This window comes from Meles meles, chromosome 15 (assembly GCF_922984935.1).
Source record: "Meles meles chromosome 15, mMelMel3.1 paternal haplotype, whole genome shotgun sequence".
NCBI classification, from domain to species: domain Eukaryota; kingdom Metazoa; phylum Chordata; class Mammalia; order Carnivora; family Mustelidae; genus Meles; species Meles meles.
This window is the reverse complement of record NC_060080.1, coordinates 19418547-19441070: the sequence shown is the minus strand read 5'-3', so window position 1 is coordinate 19441070 and position 22524 is coordinate 19418547. Positions and strand designations below refer to the sequence as shown.

The window sequence follows — 22524 nt, the reverse complement described above, 5'->3', positions numbered from 1 at the left end:
TATCGTCACTCAGCTCCTGCTCTGTGCTCGCCCCCAGACCGGGCAGTCTTGCACATGACCTCTGTTTTGATCTTGTGGAGCAGCCTTCAGGGCCACCGGGGGGACTGAGCCACTTCTCAGTCTCAGGGAGGGGAAGGGACTTGCTCCAAGCCACACAGCCCGACCTCTCTCTGCCATGTGTTCATCCAGTGGGCACCGGCCTTCCCGTGTGCCTCTCACAGTCCCAGGGCTGGGGAATTGGCAGGGAAACAGAAACAGAGCCCTGTCCCCTGGGCGCTGGCTTTCTAGTGAAGTAAACAGAGTAAACGGACAAATAAGATCGGGGAATGGAAAGTGCAGGTACTTCTCTGCAGGGTCTAAAACAGGAAAATGTTAGAGTCGGGGGAGTTGTCAGGGTAGGTCTCTGGGAAGAGGGGACATAGCAGGGACCTGATTAATGAGGACCACCTGTGGTCTGCAGTGAGCTCCAGAGGGGGATGTCTTTCGGGCACTGTATGGGGCCACCGCAGGCTCTGGCCTGGCTTCCTTGGGTTGGGGAGCCTGGTTACCTACAGAGGGGCCTGCTCCCTTGCTCCTTCCTGCCCTATGGCTCCTTGGAGATTTTTTTTTTTCCAAAACATCGAAGTTAGTTTTAATGAACAGAGGCTCCAATGTGGTCTTCCCCCGACACAGAGCATCTCAAGGTCTCTGAGGGCAGCTGGCAAGGATGTTGACTCCCCAGAGCGGCTTTCTCTCTCTGGGTTTCTTCTCCCCAGTTCTAGAGTGTTCTGGAATCTCCAGGCTGGAATGAACCTATGGGGAAGGGCCAGCCTGGGCAAGGGAGGCACCAGCCCTCCTTGGATAGGATGACTACTTTTTTAAAGTCCTGCTTCGCCCGGCCCCGTGTCCCCGGGGACTGTTAGAAATGTGCAGGATTTTGTGATTCATCCGATTCCAAGGGGAAGGATTTTGTGAAGGAATTTTCTCACGGCTGTGTCTCGGAGCTGGGGTATTACAGACACTCCATCCGGCTGTCATGGGTTAGATGAAGCTGTCTTCTGAATGTTTGCCTACTTGGGAGATTCATTCATTCTCCCCATTGTTTTAAAAATCTCACATTAAAAAAAACAAACAGTTCTTTTGCACTGAGACTGCGGCCCAGTCTCTTTCACTGGAGAAAGGGGACCACTGGGATAAGAAGAGTGACCTTGATGGCACCCCAGAGCGGGACTTCTCAGGCTTGCTGTGCAGGGGAATCACCCCGAGTCTGAAGCCTGGTGTGGGGCATCCAGTGGAATGGGCTCACGGGGGCACCACGGCCCCCTGCCTGAACCCCATCCCCCATCCCCCCTGGAGCCAGAGGCCACGCATCAGGGTCCCATGGGCCTGCCCGGGCTGGGAACCTCTTCCCCTTCTGTTCCCAGGGTCATGTGTCCTGTGTGCGAACCCTGCCCCTGGAGCGCCCCAGGGCAGTCCGTGTTGACAGTGATGGAGAGGAGAAGCCTCCCGGCCACGCTGCCATACTCAGGGGGTCACCGAGTGCGGTGTCCGAGCCGGTCTCTGTTTCCAAGACTGGTGACTTCCTGAAGCTGTGCAACACCTCCCTGACCCAGTGTGACCCTCCCCACCTGCCTGGCCTCTGTCGGCACTCTTTGCGGGCTCAGCCTTCGCCTCTGGATATTTCCTGCAGGGAACGGTCTCCCCTGCTGTCCTGGCCTGCACAGTCCCCAGGAAAGTGACCAAGGCTTGTTCCTCTGTTCTGAGTCTGGGGTGGGGTGGGGTGGGAAAGGCGTGAGGTGCATGGAGGGGATATTGACTCGAGGGCTGACTCCTGGGGAGATCCTGAGGCTGGGAGGTCAGGTCTGTGATGGTTTCCAGTCGGCTGATGAGGCTGAAGGGGTCGGGGGGGGGGGGGGCGAGTTGTGACATGGTTGCACTACCTCTCAGGTGAGTCTGGGGAGCACAGGGGGAGGCGGGGGGGGCGCCGGGGGGGATGGGGGCTGAGCAGGGCTCTTGGGGAGAAGGAGGGGCCTGCTGGGTAGGCCAGGTGTAGCTGGGGGTGGGCGAAGGCAGCCCTGGAGGGAGAAGAGATGCGTCCTGAAAAGGAGACCCTCCCCCCTTACCCTGGCGTGGGGGGGGGGCGCCCCAGGAACTTACTGTAAGACAGCAGAGCTCAAGGCTCAGCTTGGAGATGCCCATTTGTCCCAGTCACATGAGAGACACGGTTCAGACGCTCGCTGGGGTTCACGTTTTCCTTGGGTCTGCAATTCTTAACCCGTAGTGGGAGCAGGACTCATCAGTGTGTTTTAGAGAGATGACAGCCTCCCTGCTTACCCCATCTTGTCCTCCCTGGACTGGGGCCACCTTCTGCCAGCGGCGGCCCTGGGGGCAAGGACGGTGTCTCAGTCCCTGAGGACTCCTTGATGCCTGCACTGTGCTGGGCTGAGAACGGGAGGAGATTTTCTGGCCCTGGGCACACAGCAGGCCACACAGCAGGATCACCCAGCAGCATTGGCAGACCTCTGCCCACCACGTCCAACCCCTGAGTCCCCCCCACGTCCCTGGGGTGGAGCCAGTCAGGCAGCCATTACCCAGGTGACTGTGTTGCTGTATGTTTTGCATGTTGAGAGCCTCCCCCATGAGCAGAGCGGCAACTCCTCACTCCCAAACCTTGCTCCTCCTCCTCACTCCCTGGTTTTCTGGCTGGAGGTCTCCTTGGCTTAGCAGCATCGCCCAATCCAATTTGTGGCCTGAACCTGGAGGCAGAGAGTCATCTGTAGGGCCTTGCTGCCTGGCACGGGGGTACTGCCAAGCTCCTTCCAAGCCTTGGAGCCATGGCTGCGTGGAACAGAGGGCTTGGGTTGGAACAGAGCAACAGCAACCCTAAGGACCCTTTCTGTAGTCGAGGCAAATTTAGAGAACTGAGGGAGCTCTGAGAATCCCACAGCCTGGGACTCCTGGGAGAATTCCCTAGGAAGGAATAAGCTCCCTGGGAGGCCAGGAAAGAATTCGTTGGCATGGGAGGGACCTGCAGGACCCACATGAGTCTCCAGTGTGTGACCCAGTCATGGCCATTTGCCTCCACGTCCCTGCACACGTGAGCTGAGAGTGCAAGTCAAGAAGGGGTGGGCCACTCCATCTGTGATTCGGGGTGCTCCGGGGACAAGACGTAGTAAGAACGGCCCGTCCTTGCCTTCCCTCCGGCCTTTCCGAGTGGGTCCTCTCCAGGCCTAACCTTCACCCTCCCAAGTGCAGCCTGATGAGGGCCAGATGGGGTCAGGACAGCAGAGACGTTTGAGAGGAGTTAGCCCGCCCCTCAGCTTATAGATGGCAAAGCAGGGGCTCAGAGAAGGTACCTGAACTAGCAGGTTGCCCATCCAGCGAGGGGCAGCGCCCCTGGCCAGGCCACCTTCTACACTTGTTTTTTGCACCTACAAGTGGAAGGCAGAAGGGGAGATTATTTTAAAATAGGCATGGTTTGAGGAAGGGAGTGCGGCTCCATGTAAATGCAAGTGCAAGCCGAACCTGAATCCTGTTTTGCTCCTTGGATAACCATCTTTGGTGGGGGTTGGCCTGAGGCTTTCCCATTGTAGTTGCTGACTGTCTGTAGAGTGGGTGTGGTTTTTTCAGGGGGCAGCCCGATGGGTCATGACAACAGTAATCCTGACACAGCCTCAGCACTGTATGCTTCACAGAGTCTGTTCCATCCACCATGCCATGTGGTCAGGCTGAGCCTGTTGCGGGGCAAGGAGCCCCTGAGCGTGAAGCTCTGTCCCTGGCCTGTGTGGCAGTCTAGGCTGGTTGTGGCTGGGACCCAAGATGGGCCTATGGCCCCAGGGAAGCTTGCCTTGTCTGGAGCCTCTGGTTCGGAGCCGTGGGCACTGGTAGGCATGGGGCTCAGACATGTGACCCCTGATGTGCGGCTACTCCCCTGACCTCTAGGACCCAGAGCCCCATAAGACCAGAGACCCTCGGCCTTGGTGACTGCTGTATCAGGACCCTGCGTGGGCTCTGGCAAAGTGCGACCACTCAGTGAGGATGTGTGATGTACAGCCTGACCTTGTTGACTGGCTTCCTGTACCATAAACTTGGGGCCAGGCAGATTTCCAAAGCTATACTGCCTTGGAAATACAGGTAGCCTCTGGGCTGGTAGAAGGTCCCAGACCTCAGGCCAAGACTGGCTTTCAGACTCAGCATGGTCTGTGTGATTTGCTTGGCCCCAAATTGGTAAATTTGGTGGCTCTTTGGACTCTCAGGTACTTAGTAAGTAGCCTGAGGCCATACAGATACTGAGCGCTCAGGTGGGAATGGCCTGTCATGCCCAAGCAGAAGAGCGGGAGATGTCCCATGGGACTTTGAAGTCGCCCACCCGCCACATGAATGGTGTGGGTGATCGGGGCTGCCCAGACCCAAAAACACAGTAAAATGGTAGTTGCTGGAACCAGCCACTGAAGGAGCTCGTGACATCTGTTTGATGACCAGTAGCAACACACACGTCACCTACTAACAAGTTCACTACTCAGCAGGCCTTTGCTCAGTGCCCAGGCCTGCAGGAATGTTCTGCTGGGGACTGCCCTGGTGAAACAGAAGTAGGAATGTGGCACAACCAAGAGTCCCCAGGACATTCACATCAGAGTTAACCTCTCTTATTGTCTATTAAACCATCTTGTTCAAGAATCTAAAATTGATGTTCCTGCATTTTTCGCCTATTCAGAAAATTCGGAAAACATCATACTTTGCTAGAAGAGCTTTTCTGTCTGAGGGGTCAGAAATGAAGAACCTTTGTTACCCAACCCACATCTCAGCTGCAAACTTCTGCCTGAAGAGCCACACCCTTCAGAGAAGGGGTCAGGCCTCCCCTGGCGGGAATCAGGGAGCCCAGGTGGGGAGGGTGTGAGCCGCCCTCCGGGGGGACGTGGGAGGAGCCCAACCTGGAAATGGGCCTCTTGGGAGCTGGAGAAGCGGCAGAGCGAGAACCTGGGCCAGCCCCAGATGGGACCCAGGCAGGGTCAAAGGCCGTGGCCGTTTGCACAAGCACTAGGAGATCAGATGTGGTTTGGATGTTCAGGTCCAGAGTCAAGGTTGCCTCTGGCAGGAGGCAGTCAGGTCTGCGATCCCAGTCGCTTGTGGAAGGCTGGGGACCACAGGCACCAGGGGGAGCCTGCCGGGGGCCAAGGAGGGAGGAACAGACTCTCAATGCCCCAAGGAGGCCTTTGCGTCACCATACTGAGCTGCAGAGGAGTCTGGCCTCACAGCTGCCCTTTCCCCTTCCCGTAGCTTCCTCATGGCACCGGGGTACTGGGACTGGCAGGTGGGTTGGCTGAGCGGGTGCATGTGAAGCCCAGCCCCCTCCACGCCTGCAGCCCACACGTAAGGTCACGTGATGACTGCAGGTCAGCCCGGGGCGGCTGCGTGTCCCTTGTGACCTTCCATACAACCAGCAGCTTTTAGAGTCATACGCTCCTGGCTGGTGGATCTGGGGGTTGGACCCTCTCCTGCTCTGCTAGTCAGCACAGCAGCTAAGGGCACCTACTAGGTCCTCAGCAAGTGCTGGTTGAACGAATGAGTATGTGAATGAATGAATGAATGAATGAATGAACGAACGAATGAACTGGGTAGCAGAGGGACCTCACAGGTGGACCGGATTGGCCAGTTTAGCTGTGGTGTGAAGCAGGAGGGGAGAACAGCCCCTCGACCAGCCTTCCAGGTCTGGGCCTCACCCACTGGTGGCAAGTGGGGCAGGGTCTGTTCCCGGGACCCAGATAGGCTCACTGGGGTCCCCTGTGGGCACCGCGCAGCTTGGGAGTTGATTTTTGTTACCCGCTGCGCCACCTCCCCTCCATCCCTCCTCCTGAGCTGGTGCCTTCATCATTGTCCCTTTCTCTCCCCGGGGCACAGATCCTGGCCAACGTCTTGCTCTACCTGTGTGCCATCGTCGTGGGCATCATGTCCTACTACATGGCGGACCGCAAGCACCGCAAGGCCTTCTTGGAGGCCCGCCAGTCCCTGGAGGTGAAGATGAACCTGGAGGAGCAGAGCCAGCAGCAGGCGAGTCTCCTTCGGGGTGGCCGCGGGCCAGGAGCCAGGGGTCGGGGGGGGGTGGCAGAGGACCAGGGCCGGACCCAGCAGGGGTGGGGGGGGTCAGAGTTCACTGCCAGGGCCAGGGGTTGGCTGCTTCCGGGCCTCTCGCCCCCAGAGAGCTCCTCCTGACGTCAGGGAGTTTCTGTCGCTGGACCCTCCCTCCTCTCTCCTCCTCCGTGCCTGACCTAAACCTCCCCCCGGTCAGTGTTTTCTCCCCCTGTGATTTAAAACTTCGTAAAGAACGACATTGACCCAAGCAGTCACCGGTGACTTCCTGTGTTCCTCTCTCAGGCTAAAAAGTTCTGTGTGTTTCTTTTGAATACTCCTCCCCCTGGGCCTCACCTCCTCTGCTGCCCTTTCTGGTTCTCCGGCCGACTGGCTGTGCGCACCTGCCGCGGGCTGGCCGGCGCTGGGGTCTCTGCTGCTGCCGTGGGCCCAGCCGTAGCCGGGGGCCTTGCCCGTGAGGCCCCCCCAGCCTGCTCCCCTCCCCCCAGGGCACTCGGTTTCCTTTGGGCTCGGGGAAGGTTCCTGTTTCCTTCTCCTTCTAAGTCATTGATGAAGAAGTAAAACCAGCCCAAACCCGGGGGACCCCGCTGTTTACATTTTTCCATGGAGAGAAGTGCCTGCTGTCCCCACTCTCTGTTTACTGGCTTTGCTCCAGCCTGACCCTCCCAGTTCTCATGGGATTCAGTCGTTTAAATAGTTTCTGGTCTGGATTCATCTCAAATGCCTTTCGAAGGTCTGCCGAAGTTACATCGGCCAACTTCCTGCGACCCATAGGTTTGTTTCCCCCTAACAGACTCAATAGGTTGAAACCATGGCTGGGAACCATGTCATTTGGGACTTAGGTGGTGCTCTTGGCTCTGGATTCGCTGAAATTGCTGTTTTCACAGACCCTGCCACTCAGGTGGACAGAGCCATGGTTTTGGGGGGCCACTCTGGAAGGCTTGCTGGGGAGCCCCATGGGTGGGCCTCACCCTCTCTCGATGGTGCTCTTCAAAGGCACACACTGAGTCGTTGGCTGAGTCCCGAGGATGTGTTTTGTCTGTTTACCAGGGATTGCTAGAAGCTTCTGAGCTGGGCCTAGGAGCCAGCTTCTTCAGAAGACAGGTCTTAGAAGAGAAGTCTCCCCAGCCTCCGTTTCCACAAAGGGCCAAGTTCAAGCTGAGCAGCTCACTGTGTGTGTCTCCTTCTCCCCATCCCTGTATCCCGTGGTTCCCCAGGAGCTGCTCCTGCTTGCTTGGACGTAAAGAATCCTGCTGTACCGGCTTTATGGTGTTTTTCAGTTTCTGGCTCTTATGCTGTCTTGTCTGTCTTCGCATCTCCTCTCTCCTACTGTGGAGACATCCCACTGGGTTCTTGACGTTAAAAACCGCTTGTGTCCCTGCTCAGCTAGGTCAGGAATTTTTGTCCCTAGTACTTGTGCAGTTTCCAGCATCCCTGTCCATCTTGTCTGTCTCACAGCGTGTAATTGGCATAACCCAGGACATCTTCAGTCACAGCCCACAGTGCCTGTGTGTGTGGGGCTGCTCCTGGGGTGCTGGGGAAAGTCCTTTGTCTCCCCTGGATCTGTTATCCTCTGCAGAGATAATTTAGACAAGCTGCCCACCTCTCACAGCCTCGCTTTCCTCGTCTACAAAGCGGGAGTATTGATACTTGTCCAGTGGGGTTCCCTGCAGGTAGGAACCTGGCGGGAGTGCTTCGTAGCCTGTAGAGCTTTGGACATGCTGCTGATCGGGTTGCAGTGCACGGGCCACGCAGTGCTTGGGCATTTTCTGATGTCCCCTCGAGGCAGGGTCAGAGTCAGGAGCCTGGGGACCACGTGCTCTAGGACTCCCGCACACCACATGGCAGCCAGGGGGCGCTGCAGCCTGTCCCGGCCACACTGCTGTTCCGCGTTGTTGCCTGCCCAGGGCCGCAACTGCAGAGCAGAACCTGGTTGCAAGAGTGGGAGATCCAGGGAGGCAGAAGGGTGGTGCAGGGGGAGGAGAGGCACAAACCTACATCCCCAGGCCAAGCTGGGACAACGCAGGTGCCTGTAAATGCCCATCACGTGGAATGAATTTGGCTTGCCCAGCTCTAGCCCCAGGGTGACCTTGGGACAGCATCTTCCCCTTTTTGGGCCTCAGTTTCCCTATGTGTAAAGCATACATGAGAATAAAACCTTTGGCGGAGATGGGATAACATGCGTGAATCCCTCTGGAAATCGCGTCCCCTTCAGGATGGGCAGAATTCTGCAGCCCCCCCCGCACCACCGTGCCTTGCAGTTGGCTCATGTTTCTGTTAGGACTCTCGTGACTGTGCATTAAGGAGGGCTGCTTGCTTGTTTTTGTTTTTCTTCCCATGTCCTTGGCAGGTTTGGGCATCGTGGTTGTGCTGGACTTAGGACCTAATTTGAAAAGTGTTTCCTTTTTTTAACCTGGGAGAGCTTGAAGAACATACGGGTTCTTTACAGGATTAAAAGAACTCACCAGTGAGGCCCCATGGCTCAAGAGTTTCCTTTATGAGACTCTGTTTCCTTCACAAGTACAAAGTTTTTGGTTTTTTGTGTAAGTTATAGAATGCTTTTGTTTTTTCAGGAACTCATTCATTTCATATAAATATGTCGCATTTTTGACACGTTTATTCTCTATCTCTGTGGGATTTGTAGTGATGTTCCTTTTTCATTACTGGTGTTGGTAGTTTGTACCTTCTGTTTTTTATTTGTCCTTAATCTGTCTTAGTTAAGGTTTATTAATGTTTGGGCCTTTTCGGTGAACCACCTTTTTGTTGCCTTTTTTGTACACTTCTATAAACCGTTGTTTTTGACTTTGATTTTCTTCTGCTTTCTTCAGGGTTAACATCATGTTCTTTTTTACCTTCTCGAGAAGGAATTTAGCAAATTAATTTTAGCGTTTTTATTTTCTAAGACATGCACCAGATGCTATAGATTTCCCTCATTACTTGTTTTCACTTTCTTCTACAAATTTTGATATGTCTTAATTTCCATCGAGGTATCTTTGATCCACAGGCTATTTGAGAGGACATAAATTAAGTTGCAAAGATCCAGGGAATTTTTAAGGTCATCTTTTCATTACTGATTTTTAGTTTGCTTCTGCTGCAATCAGAGAACATACTCTGTATGATTTCAGTCCTTTGGAATCTGTCAGAACTTTATTTTTGACGTTGCATTTTTTGATTGACTTTGACGCACTTAGAATGATATGTATTTTGCAAAATGCATCAAAATATCTTTCAGCGATGACATAATGTCGGTACGTGTCAATTGTGCATTTTCATCTACTCCAAACTAGTACTTCTACCTTTTTGGTCCCAGTGCAAGGACCTCACAATGCTCAATTCCCCCTCCCCCCGACTTTCTGGCAACTACTATATTTTAACTACACATATATCTGAAGCCCCGTCAGATGGTTTGATCGCATCTTCCGCAGCAAATAGTCAGTGTGCACACTTGCCCCCGTTCTGCCCTCTCGAATGCTCTCTGTTTCTTCATTTCTGTGCTTCCATCTTCTTGAAGAATTCCCTTTGGTGTCACTTTTCTTGAAGGTCTGTCGGTGGTAAGTTCTCTCCATTTCTAATTGCCTAGAAATGTGTCCATTTTGCTTTCAGTTTTGAAGTTCACTTCTCGGAGGGAGAATTCTAGGTTGATTCAGCTTTACTCTGAGCCCTTTGAAGGTGTCTTTCCGAAATCCTGTGGCTTCCACGATTTTCCTTGAAATGCCAGCTGTCAGACACACGCTGGTCCTCTTGAAGTAATGCAGTAGTTTTTCCTCTGGTTGCTTTTACAGTTTTCTTTGGTGTCCACGGTTTCCTAAGGATGAGCTTAGCACTTTTCTTTACAGTTACTCTGCCTGGTATTTGAAGAGCTCCGTGAATTGATGGCTTGAGGTTTTTCGTCAGTTTTGAAATTTTCAGCCAGTATCTTTTTGCTTCATTCTGTCCTTTCCTTCCGGGACTCTAGATGTCCTTATTAGACATTTTTACCATATTCCATGAATCTCTCTCTCTCTTTTTTTATTCCCCTGAATCATCTTCTTTTTTTTTTTTTTTTCTGGGCTCCAGACTGAATATTTTTACTGACCTAACTTCCGGGTTACTAATCCTTTTATCTGCTTTATTAAATCGATGCTTGAGCTCCTCTGTTGAATTCTTAATTTCACTATTTTTTCATTTCTAGAACTTCCACTTCATTTAAAACAAAACAGATTCCAGTTCTCCGGTAAGTTCCGTGTGCTGTCATCTATTCTTTGGAACATATGGAACGTTTTAAAGGCTCTGACAACTGTGATGTCTGACAGACCCATGGGTCTGCTTTTCCCTCTTGATTTTTGGTTTTTCCCTATTGACTTTTGCCTCTTGTGGTATTCTGGACTTAAAAAAAAAAAAAAACCGCTGGATAAAATAAATACTGAATATCGTGTATGGAGAGTAGTCGTGGCTCTGGTGAATATGTCTCTCCGGAGAGGATTTACTCATCTTGATCCAGCGTGGGGACGAGAAGATTTAGGGCTGGGTTTTTGTCTGAGAGCAGGTTTCTCTTTGTGCCTCCTCTTGGGAAAGAGTCCTTCAGGGGTTTTAAATCAAAGGCTCGTTCCACTCTTGAGGGGCCCTGAACTCCCAGCACTAAGAGACTGCCCAGACTCCTCTTTGACTTCAGCCTCTCTGCTGTCCCTTTCTGCTTGGGTTCTCGGTCTCTCTTGCCTCCTGTAGCTCGGGGGTCGGCAGATGCTTCGAGAAGGCGTATGTAGAAAAAGGGTCTCTGCTCTCCAGGACCTCGCCCCTCTGTTCTGCCGTGGAATCCTAGCTCAGCAATCCTTGTCTCTCCAGCCCCTCGAAAGCATACAGCCCTCGCTCTGTGGCCGGCCTCCAAACTCTGGCCTCAAGGGCAAAAAGGGGCAGAGTGTGTCGGCCTCACTGAAATGTGTTTCCGTGCCCTCAGAACCTTGTCCCTTCTCATCCTAGCTCCCTGTGCGGTTTCCCATGGTCTTCAGATAGCTGTCTCACCTGGCGTTTCTGGTGGGTCTTGGCTGAAGCGTTGATCTGGTGTAAGCACCTCTATGATAGCAAGAAGCAAAGGTTGGACGTCCTCTTCAGCGTCTTGAAGTCAAAGTTCAAGCGCTCACAGTGTGTGTGGGGGGTGAAGTTATGAAGGTGTGAAAAAGGTTATTCCGTGGAAAGTGAGGTTCCCCGCATGGGCACCTGCTCCACCATGCCTCAGACCGCCACCGTCACGTCTTGCGGACCCTTCCAGGATTCCAGGGACTTCCAAACCTGGGACGCAGACTTTGCACACACAGGCAAGTAGTATACCCCTCTCCTGCCCCAGGTCTTTCACCTGCTGTCTTCTAGAAGGTTCTACGGTGACACTGCATTGCTTTACCCTTGTAAACGACTGTATCGTGTTCCGTGATCAAGAAGTAACGTTTACTTCACTGGGCTTCCAAGTGTACTGTTCTCAGTGGCATTGAGTTCACGGCGTTGCGTGCGATGTTCACCGCTATTCCTTTCCAGAACTTTTTCGTCATCTCAGACCGAAACTCTGTGGCCATGAAACACTAGCTTCCCCCGCCCTTCCCCTGGCTGCCACCATCCTACTTTCTGTCTCTACGAGTTTCCCTTTCCTCGGTACCGCACATCGGTGGCATCGCGTCCGTCTGCGACCAGCTTCTCGTTCTTCGTACAGCGCCTTCAGAATTCATCTGTGGTGCCACACGTGCTGGGACGTCCTTCCTTCTCAGGGCGCAGTAGTGTTCTGTTGCCTGTTCACACCACATCTGTGTACCCACTCGTTCGCGGTTGCCCACTTGGGTTCTTTCCCCTCCCAGCTGTGGGGAATCGTGCTGCTGTGAACACGGGTGGACGCCGATCTGTTTGACTCTCTGCTCTCGATTCTTTGGGGTGTAGACCCAGAAGTAGAATTAACGGGTCATTGTGCTATGCTGGACTTTCTAGAACTATCTAGGTCGTAGTTCTCATGTTTTAGGAAACCAGGCACGTTCATGGTTAATGTTGAGAAATATTACTGAATTGTCTCATATAGAGGTTCAAAGAATTTACACTCCTCCCAGCAGTGAATGAGAATGCACGTGGGCGGTCAAATCTTCCCTGTTTATTGAGAAAATGCTGCCTCGATCCGGGGTCGCCGCAGCGCCTCCACAAATGCCTGTTTGAAAACCCCAGTGGCAGGGCGGGGGCCCCGAGGAGGTAGTGGCGTCCCGTGAGCTCTTTCCTGCTGAGGACTCATTTGGCTCAAGTCGCGGGCCAGGTAGACTGAGGCTGGGAAGAGCTTTCCTTGTCTGTATTTGTTAGCATATGTTGTAGACTATGTGGTAAATGCAGACAAGTATAAAGAAGAAAACGCTGATAGAGGATTATCCCTACCAGTCTTTGTTTCTTCCTCTGTGTTTTGAGAGTGTCCTCAGCATATTATCCTGATTATAGAAGTAACACGTTATTCTCGCGGATAGCTGGTAAGAATAGCGGCTAAGAACCAGCTGTCCAAGTGTGGACGCCTGCGTCACGTGGGCACTGTGGATGCCGAACAGAGTCTGTTTTGCACGGTGCACCTGGGCTGTCTCCTATCGGACGGTTGTTGTCGGATAAAAATCTGAAGATAGAAGCGTAGAAAAGACCACCCAAACTTCCCATCCTTTGGGTGTTTGAGAAGTATTTTAAAATAACTTTAGGCGTGGCTGGGTGGCTCAGTCTTGGACATCTGCCTTCGGCTCAGGTCACGATCCCGGGGTCCTGGGATGGAGCCCTACATCGGGCTCCCTGTCAGCGGGAAGCCTGCTTCTCCCTCTCCTGCTCCCCCTGCTTGTGTTCCCTCTCTCGCTGTCTCTCTCTCTCTGTCAAATAAATAAATAAAATCTTTAAAAAAAAAAACCTGTGAAAACTACAATGTGATAAGTTGTTCTCTGCTAGAAAAGGCCTTAGAACTTTCCAAATTTGCTTTTTTTTTCTTTTTTCCTTTTATGGAGGTGAAATTCTTATACCATCGAGTTAACCATATGAAAGGGTGCCGTCGAGTACCTCCCCAAGTCTGTGCAGGCACCATATCTCGTTCTAAAACATGTTCATCACTCTGAAAGAAAACCCCAGACCCAAACCTGATCTTCAAAACTGCACAGAAAGGCATTGCATGAGCGTCGGACCACCATAAGCAGCTGGTTGCTTTCCTTGCCCGTAAGGACCTAGGCCTGAGGTCCTCGCACACGCCCGCCGTCCTGTGTGCGCCTCTCCCTGGGACCCACCCCAGGGTCTGAAGCCTGCACCACAGGCGAGCCCTGCTGATGAACTTGGCCCTGGGATTTGGGTCCGTTACTTCCTCCAGCATTTTCTGGGGAACAGTGAGACCCAGCTTTCCCACCTCCTCGCCTTGTGATGTCGGCACTCTGCCTGTTGGGTCTTCACTTTTCTGCAAAAGTGAGATTAAAGATAATGCCATCGTCCTGGGGTTGTCTGGAAATCGCTGAAGTAAGAACACGGAGATGGGTCTAGAGACTGCAAAGCACTTTCATGCTATCAGTTGCTGTCGCGCTGGCTCCTGCTTTGGGGACATTGGCTGGGGGAGGGGCCCCACGTAGGATGGGATCCGGCTGGCTCCCTCCCTCCGTGGCAGGGCCGACCTGACATCTGGAAAGTTGTGGCTGAGTGCAGGTGAGGAGGAAAGGTCAGCAATCTCACATCGCTGTCCTCCCACAAGGACCTCTGGTGAGAATAAAAATAAGATTGTAGGGGTGCCTGGGTGGCCCAGTGGTTCAGGTCAGCTCAGGTCCTGATCCCAGGGTCCTGGGATTGAGCCCCACATCGGGCTCTCGGCTCAGCAGGGAGCCTGCTTCCCCCTCTCTCTCTGCCTGCCTCTCTGCCTATTTGTGATCCCTGTCTGTCAAATATATAAACAAAATCTTTAAAATAAAAAAGGGATCATGGATGTGAAAATGCTAGAAAGGGCTGCAGAAAGTCTGGGAAGCTGGTTTGGTTGCGGCTCCCGTGTGAGGGGCTGTCTGCGGTCTGGGCCTCTGTGGCCCCTCACAGTGGTTAGATGCCTTGATGAAAAATTCCCAGTTAAAAATATGCTCAGTAGATCCTTTGCAGAGGAGGCCTCATTTCAGAATTGAGTATATCATGGTTCGTGTCTCACTTTGGATTTTGTCAACGTGTATTTGTCTTGTTTTCTAAGCCTTGCTGGGGGGGGGGGCAGGGGAAGCGGCGTGTGCACCGATGGGGGGAGCTGCCCTGGTGGCTGGGCGGCCTCCAGCAGGACGGTAGCCTCTCTGGGCCCCTCCCCTTCCTCAGCCGGGCTGAGGGGATCCCATCCCAGCTTCTCTGATCCTGTTTTCCTTGCGCCTGTTACCTGGGAGGTTGTACTCTCCTTCACGAAGAGGCCAGCCTCCTGCTGGTAATGGCAGGCAACCCTCGACAGTGGGCCCCCTCGCCCCCACCCCCACCTCTGGAAGGTGCACAGCAGCCCCGGGCCTTGGTGTGCAGGCTTCCCCTTCCGCTTCGGCACCGAAGTGGGCATGTCTGTGTCGTGAGGAGGAGTGGGATGGGGGTGCTCAGATTCCAGTCGCCCGGTTGCAGCAGCCTCCCTGACCCCAGTCTCCTGTCTGCAGGACGGGGTCGGGGCAGGGGGGGTCGTGACTGCCGTGAAGTCATCGGGAGCTGGAGCTCTGGGAGGGCACCTCTGGCAGGCATGGGGCACTCTTTCTGCGGAGCACCTGTCCCACTGTGGAGGCAGCCCCTGGATCAGCCTGGGGCACGGGGCCATAAGATGGACTTGGGGCCCCCCCTTCTGCCTCCCCAGCTCCAGGGGCCTGTTAGGGTAGAGCAGGGAGCCCAGAGGACTGGAGGACTGGCGCTGTTTTTCTGTATTCCCGTGTGGCCATACTCCAGGATGTGCTTGGGGATCTCGAGGGTTGCTAAGTGGCCCAACCTCAGTGTGGCAACAGCAGGCCTACAGGAAACCCGCGGAGCACATACCTGTCGCCAGGTGAAAACGACAGAACTCCGAGCTTCTCTGGATCTCGCACTCAGATTTAACTTCCCAGGGAGCGGGACAAAGTTGGAGGAGGACGCCGGGGAGGATGGAGGGGTGACAAGATGTGGCAGTTTCTTTCTAAACTTTCTGAAGTTTCCTTTAGACCACGTTCTACAAGACAGGCGGGTCTGCCCTTACTCGGGGAAGAGAGGGCTGCCCCAGACCCCACCCGTCAGAAGGGAAGAGGGAGAGCCCAGGGCTGACTGTGCAGGGTTGATTCTAGGTCAGAGAAGCATCCGCTAGCCTCAGGGAGGGCCAGGGGCCAGGTCATCTTCATCTGGGGCCCTCTGGGGAGCGTGGTGCAGGTGGATGCTGGGTGGTTTCCATGTAGCCCCTGGGGGCATGTGCAAGAGAGAACAGCCCCTTCTCTCTGCTTTTCCTTCTACTTAACGCCAACACCCAGGGTCACTGTGACCAGGGGGTGGCGTTTCTTCTTCATGCTGGAGTCTTTCCTCCAGGGGGTGACCCTCTGCCTTGACGTCTCGGAAGAACCACCTGTTGACCAGGAAAGCCACAGACTTCTCTCCTGGGAGCCCCAGAGCTTGGGACTCTGGAGTGCTGTCATTTCGTAAGCTCCGCTGCTTGTCTTCTTGAATGGCCCTCCTCGCTGACCTCTGCCCACGCCTCACGAGAGGCTGGCTGGGGAGAGGGAAGTCAGGGCAGGAGAGAGACACACAGAGCAAGAAAGATACACAGAGAGAGACCAGCTACCTCTTGCCCTGGGGTTGGGTTGTCTGGTGTCCCTCCTTAACGTGCTGGCTCTTGTCCTGGCAACAGTGAGGTTGGGGCTGGGGACCTGCCTTCCGGGGAGCCACTGGGCAGGGGTGGGGGCAGGTACGGGGTGGGGGCAGGTGCGGGGTGGGAGGACCGTGGTCCCAGCAGCTGTGCCTCTAGCTCCTCGGGTGGTGGCCCGGGGCCAGGCTGCTGCGCCATCAGCCCCTGATGTGGGCGGGACAGACCCGTCAACCCTGAGAGCCACAGACGACCCTGCACCCCAACACCAGCCTCGAATATACTTGCCCCCTGAACTTCCAGTGTATCGGATATTTTTAAGTTTCATTTCAGCCACGAGCGTGTTGTGGCTTGAGAAATGCCAGAAGGCGAGTTGCCCAGGGTGTAAAGCAGGAATTCGTGCTTCTGTGGGCTCCACCTCCCACCCCTCGGATTTCACAAAACGTTCTTCATTCTAACGTTTCAGGACTTAGCAGAATAAATCCACGTTTTAAATAACGCAAGGGATGACCCCACAGAGAACAGGTTTTTCCCGAGCCGTGGGGCCTCCAGGGGGGGCGGGCAGGCTTCTGCTGGGTCGGGCAGCCCCAGGACTGAGTGTGGGCTGCTTGGCTTCTGAGCTGTGGCCCACGTGGCTTCTGAGCTGTGGCCCCGGGGGCGGGGGGCGGTGGCGGTCAGAGCTGCAGCGCCCGTCCCCTTCTCCCGCCTGCTGCGTGTGTGTCCCCGGTTTTAGCGACTACCATCCATGTCCATGACCAGTGTGGCCAGGGCTGTGCTGAGTCCCATCCTCTCTCTGGCCAGGGGCCCGACGTTTTGTTTCATCATGGGGTAGTTATCAGCAGGTTACTTTGTGTCGAGCCCTGAGCTGCATTTTTACGGGGTTACCTCCTTGAATCGTCCGGGCAAACCCAGCGGAGAGGTGACGGGGCTCCCTCCCGGCGGGGGCCTCCGTTCTGGGTACCGGCAGCTTCATGGGTGTCTTCTCTGGACCACGCCTGGCCTGTGGAGATCTGCTTCCTTTGACCTTGCCTGGAGTTTAAAACATTTGTAATACTTAAAAGTTTGGACATTCTCTTTAAAAACTTGTATACCTGACTGCCCTGGAAAATGGAAAGATACGAGAGCACAGGGCTCAGGAGTAAGACTTGCATTCACATCCTCGCCAGCCTTTTACTTGCCACATGACCTTGGGCCCATTACTTATGCCCTTGGAACCTCCTTGTGAAGTGGGAATGGAGTAAGCTTGTTAAAAAGTCTACAAGAGCATTTATTGCATGAATGTTGTGGGCCCTGTCCTCGGTGCTGGGACATGGTTTTAAGCAGAACAGATTCTAGTGGGGAGACAGATATTAAATGAGCACATGCTATTAGCAGGTAGAAAGGTGGTGGGCAAAGCAGGGGACGGAGCATAGGAGGCTTTCGGATAAAATAAGATTTGAGCAGAGACCGGAAGTCAGGGTGGGAGCTGTGCAATGTTTAGGGAGAGGAAGCAGTAAGTGCCAAGGCCCTGAGGTAGGTTCACATGACATCATGGCAGTGGCTGCAGGTGGAGTAGAAGTAAGGGGAAGAGAGGGAGGAGGTGAGGCAGGGAGCAGGTGGGGGTCAGTCCTGCAAAATCTTGTAAGGACCATGGCTTTCCCCTGAGGGAGTTGGGGGACATGGGAAGGTGGTAGGTTTGAAATGGATCCGTCTGGCTGCTGGTGAAGAGCGAGCAGTGGAAGCAGGGCGACCAATTTGAAGCGATGCGGTAATTTTGGGAGAGAGGATAGTGGCTCAGACCAGGATGGAGGGGATGAAGGGAATGATTCCGGATGTGTTTTGAGGGCAGAGCCAGCAGGATTCACTGCTGAGTGACCCAGGAGGTGGGAGGGTGGGGAGTCCGTGATGGCGGTCAGGATTTGCGCCAGGTGGCAGTTGGAGGGGGAGGACGGTGAGAGGCCCAGCTTCGGTGGGGGGTGGAGAGGCCGTCTTTCTGACATCTAGGAGGAGAATTGACAGCACCCAGCTCATCCTGTGCCCTGCCCGCATGTTTGGGAGGCTGGCTGGGCCAGGTCTGCATCTGCGTCCTCCGGAGGGGCCCTCCAGGGGTGAGGAGGGGGGGTCCTGTAAGACAGGACCTCAAGCTGGGGAGTCCAGTGAAAGTTGGCAACCAGATGGCCCGGGTCAGAAGGGCTGGGAGACGTGTGTTCAGACTTGCATTTGTAACGTGGTGGGTGTGGATTCTTGGGTGGCTTTTCAAGAAGCCAGGTGGGTGTGGGCCAGTGCACACTGGGGAGAATGGAGTCCCGATCCCCACGTGGAAGGGCAGAGGTGGGTCAGCGGGGGCTGAGTGCAGAGGTGAAGCAGGGCACGTGGCGGATGGAGTCCTCCCCAGAGCACCCATCACTCGTCACTTGCGTGGGAGAGCCTGGAGTCGGAAGCCCAGCCAGAACTGGGCTGGGGCCGAGCAGAGGCCCAGAGAGTAAAGGAAGGGGGGAGCTGTGTTTGGGAAAAGCACTGGTAAGATTTACTGCTCCACTGGGAGGAGCAAAGGGAGCAAACCCAAACCACCACGACCCTCACCGGTGGAGAGCTGGTCTGTCAAACTTGCTGGAACCTTCATGCCTGGGTGTGTTGAGCAAGGACGGAAGCCCGTGGTTGTTCTCCCACCGCAGACATGGCCAGTCTTTCCCAGTGACCACAGATGTGGCCTCGGCGTCCTCCAGATATCACGCTCGGTTACCCAGAGTTGGCCCGTCAGCCGCACTTGCTTGCTACAGTGTCTGATAGGGAAGTTACTAGTCATATGTGGCCATGTACATTTAAAGTAATTAAAATTTAAAAATTAAGCATCAGCGCGTCTGTTGTACCAGCCACGTCTCCCGTGCCCGGTGGCTACAAGTGGCTTATGGCTACCATCTTGGACAGCACAGACCACACAGCATTTGTTTGATTGCCGAAAGTTGGTGCTGTTCTCAAAGGCAATGGCTTGCCCCTTGGGCCACGGCTCCTAGTTCATAGCTCATTATCTCACCAAACCTCTAAGGACCACCTGCTCTGTGTCAACCACGCTGGGCGAGGGCTGCAGACACCACACACGTGGCCGTCTCTGGGCCCAAAGGGCGGTCTCCTGAGATGGTAGTCCCCTTGGCCCGCATGATGGCCCCCATCTCTGGAGACCGTACAGGAGTCCAGGCAAGTGTCCCCTCTCCCCTCTAGCAGGGTCAGAGTTGTGCGCTGCCCCTGGGTCCGTGTGATTTCCGCACTGTTGCTGATGACATGGCCTGGTGGTGACTTGTTGGTCTGACGCCCCCCGTTCTGAGATTAAGCATGACGCTGCTTCCTTCTCGGAGCTGACCACTTGGGAGACTCTGGGGATGCTGTTTTCACATTCGCGGGGCTTGTTTAAAGAGATGCCAGTCTTTGAGCTGCCTGTGAATGCCCACAGCCCTTGGCTGAAGACAGCAAAGCGCTCCAGCCCCGTCAGACCAGTCTCTGGGGGCGGGGCAGACCTGAGTGCCCAGGCCATCAGACCTCTCTGGAGGACTGTTTACCTTTGACCTTGCCAGCATTTAGCTTGGGGACTCGCAGAGATGAGCAGTAACTGTTCTTTGAGGGACGTGGTGACCATGTCTTTGGACGGGGCAGCCCGTGCGGGTCCCTCATCTAGATGGTGGCTGCAGGCCCCCGGCACACAGCAGCTCAGGAGTTTCCCGATTTCACGCGTCGTGGCCCTTCGCCCTCTCATCAGGGAGAGGTGAGCTGTGTGGGCTCTCGCCTCCCGGGGCCGGCCAGGCCCTCCCGCTCCTTGTTTCCTTCCTTGTGCTGCTTCCTCTGCTCAGCTGGTCAGGCCAGGACGGGCACCTGTTGTGGTCCTTGGATCTTCTTTGGCTTTCAAGTGGCCTGGAAGCCCCAAGAATCCGGAGAAATGAGGCCCAGAGCAGATGCGTTTGTGGACAGCTGTGCATGTGCTCACAGCCCGTGGTGGGTTGTAGTGAGGTGTGTGTGTGTGCACGGTACACACAGAGGACACATGTGGGCGCGCACAGGACACAGCATGCAGACGCCGTGCTTGCTCGGTGCAGACGCCGCACCCGTCTTGGTGCAGATGCCCCCAGCTACCTGGGCGCTGCTGATTCCTCTCTTCCTTTTAAGTCTCCCTCCCTCCCTCCCTCTGCCCCTTGACAAGGATGTTGTAGAAACTTAGCCGCTCCTCAGCCAAGCTCAGGTGTCCACATCCCTGCAGGCCACATGTTGTCATCCACTCCCGAGTGCGCCCCAGGGCCTCCTGCTTCTGTCTCAGTCCGCGGCTGCGCAAAGGCGAGGCCTGGCCTGAGTCACTGCTGAGGGGAAGGGGGCGCGATTGGTTCCTTCCCAGAGCCTGGTGGAGGCCATGCGGACCACCTGTCCCTGTCAGGGGCTCACGGCCCACCTGAGCAGTGCGGCAAATACCTGTTTACGGACCCCTACCCGGGCCCGGGACACACGCTGCACCCCAGCCCGTCCCCACCCCACCCCACCTCCGCACAGCGCCCAGGGCGGGCTCCGCAGCTTCTCTGTGGGATCTGGGTACCCAGAAAGTCTATTAGAAACTTTGAGGGCTTGTTTGTTCTTTTGCTTCCTTTGGTTCTTTTCCCAGAGTGGGTCAAGGCCTTGACTTGGTGCGCATTTCTGGGACAGCCCGCAAAGCACAGCAGGACTGGGCAGAGACCACGTGAGGCGGCTGCCCACCTTCCCCATCTCTCTGCGTGGACCCATGTGGCAGGGCCCCTGGCCTGACGAGTCTGGCACGTCCCTGTCCCTTGGACCATCCTGTGGTTGGCCCCCTCCGGTAGCCCCCTCTCCCGGCATCTGGGACCAGAGCTCACTAGCTCTCCGGGCAGCATATTCCTTGTTTGAACTGCTTTGACTCGTAGAACATGTTTCCTGCTCTAGAAGCGACAGTCTGTGCCCCAAAGCCTTCCCTCTCCAGCTTCCTGTCGTGGCAACCTCCAGGCAAGTGCATTCCTTCTCCACACACCCTCAGGCCTGAAGGTTGCTCCGTGTCGCCTCTGGGTGGCTTCCCAGCCCCTCAGCCCACCTCCAGTGCCTGGCTTCCAGCTCCTGCGCCGTGTGGTCCCTCCCCGATGAGGGCCCAGGTGAACAGTTTCCTTGAGGAACTCTTTTCTCGAAGGCTCTTAAAGGGGCACTTCCAAACTTTAATGTGGTCGCCAGTTACCTGAGGGCACCTGGGCCTCATGAGGAAGCGACCTCGGGTGATGCGAGGCTGCCACTCCGAGGGCCAGACGGGGCTGTGGGGCCTGAGGTCCTGAGGGGTGGGCTCGTTGGAAGCAGGGACCTCCCGGAGCCCAGACGTCCAGGGATTTGCCATAGATTTCTGCTCTTCCGGGTAGCGGTGTCAAACGATGCCACATTTCCCCCGTTAACCTTACGGGGCCCCTTGCGGGCAGTTGGGTGGCCTCATGCTGCGCATGTGTCATGGCGGAGGCCTTCTGGGGCCTCCACAGCTGGTCTCTGTCACAGCTGTAGGGTGACTCAGCATCTCTGAGCCCTCACAGTTGGCCCTGTTGGTTACATTCAGGGTCCACGGCCAGTCACCGAGACCAGGCCTCACGGCACTGGCCCCTCTCTCCTCCCCTCAGCCTGTGAGGAGGGCGTACAGAGGCTGAGGGAGGTCACTGTGGCCTGCCGGGGTCTGTCATGGAGAGCTAGGAGTCTCCTTCAGTAGCACCCGTCTCCTCTCCTCTGCTGACCCATCCGAAGGAATGCCAGCAGCTGCCACGAGCCCTGGCCTGCCCTCCCTGAGGCCCAGACGGGTCTGGTCTGCTGCCGGGCCGCCGTGCTGAGGCAGCCACAGAGGTCTCAGCTGGGTCCGCTTCTGCAAGGAAGACCCACGTCAGGAGTGGCCGGACGTCCCAGCTCAACTCCACGAGCACGGGGCAGCACAGAAAGGACATTCTGGTGGCTCACCCACGGGAGAGTCCTCATACGGCTTTCTAGAACAGCATCATCAGGTCCTTACTAGGGAAGATTTGGGTACTCCATGTTCCTTCATATTTGCAGCAAAATAGTGTCCAATTTGGATGAGAGAATTGCTGTGTCAAAGGCGCATCCTTTGGTGAAAAAGAAAAGCCCACCCGTTCTTTCGGTCCAGGAGCCCTGGGTTCTGGTTCTGGATCCGTCACTGACTCTGAGGAATCTGGGGGAAACCACTTACCCCCTCCATGGTTTGGTTTGGTCAAAATGGAAGCAGAATTACACACACAGGAAGATACAGGGGAGGGGAGGAAGTTTCAGCCAAGAAGAGGGACGGTGTTGATACTGGCTAGTAGTGTCCATCTGCCTGGGGAGTGGCGAGACTTGAGAACTAGAGACAGAAACCAGCCCGGGGGGATCGTTCTGTCACTCGTCCCCCGGAGAGGACCCCTGCCCCCTTCCTCTTGTGCTGTGGGGAGGGAGTTCCCTCCTGGCTTTGAACCTGGGCATCACTCTCCTTCCTCAGCTCACATCCAGGCGGACATGGGAGTCCGGAGCAAGCCCGGTGGACTTGCAGGCCCTTCCCTTTCTAACAAATCTGGTCATTGCAGCCAAGTGAGGTCAGGGTCACAGCTGGCGTCAACAGGAAGTTTTGTGTTTATTTCCTGTTTAAGAAGTACGTGAAAAATCAGCGGCAGCGTAACCATATAGCAGTTCTGAAAAACCTCTCCCGTTTT

The 22524-nt window shown here is 55.2% G+C and overlaps 1 protein-coding gene across 1 annotated transcript in view; it reads left to right on the top strand.

The window, feature by feature from the left end:
• ADCY3 (adenylate cyclase 3) overlaps positions 1 to 22524 on the top strand; it is a 78508-nt gene that overhangs the window by 30664 nt on the left and 25320 nt on the right. The window contains exon 3 of the mRNA XM_045979367.1: positions 5878 to 6027. Within this exon, the coding sequence (XP_045835323.1) occupies positions 5878 to 6027 (150 nt within the window). The remainder of the gene's footprint in view (positions 1 to 5877; positions 6028 to 22524) is intronic.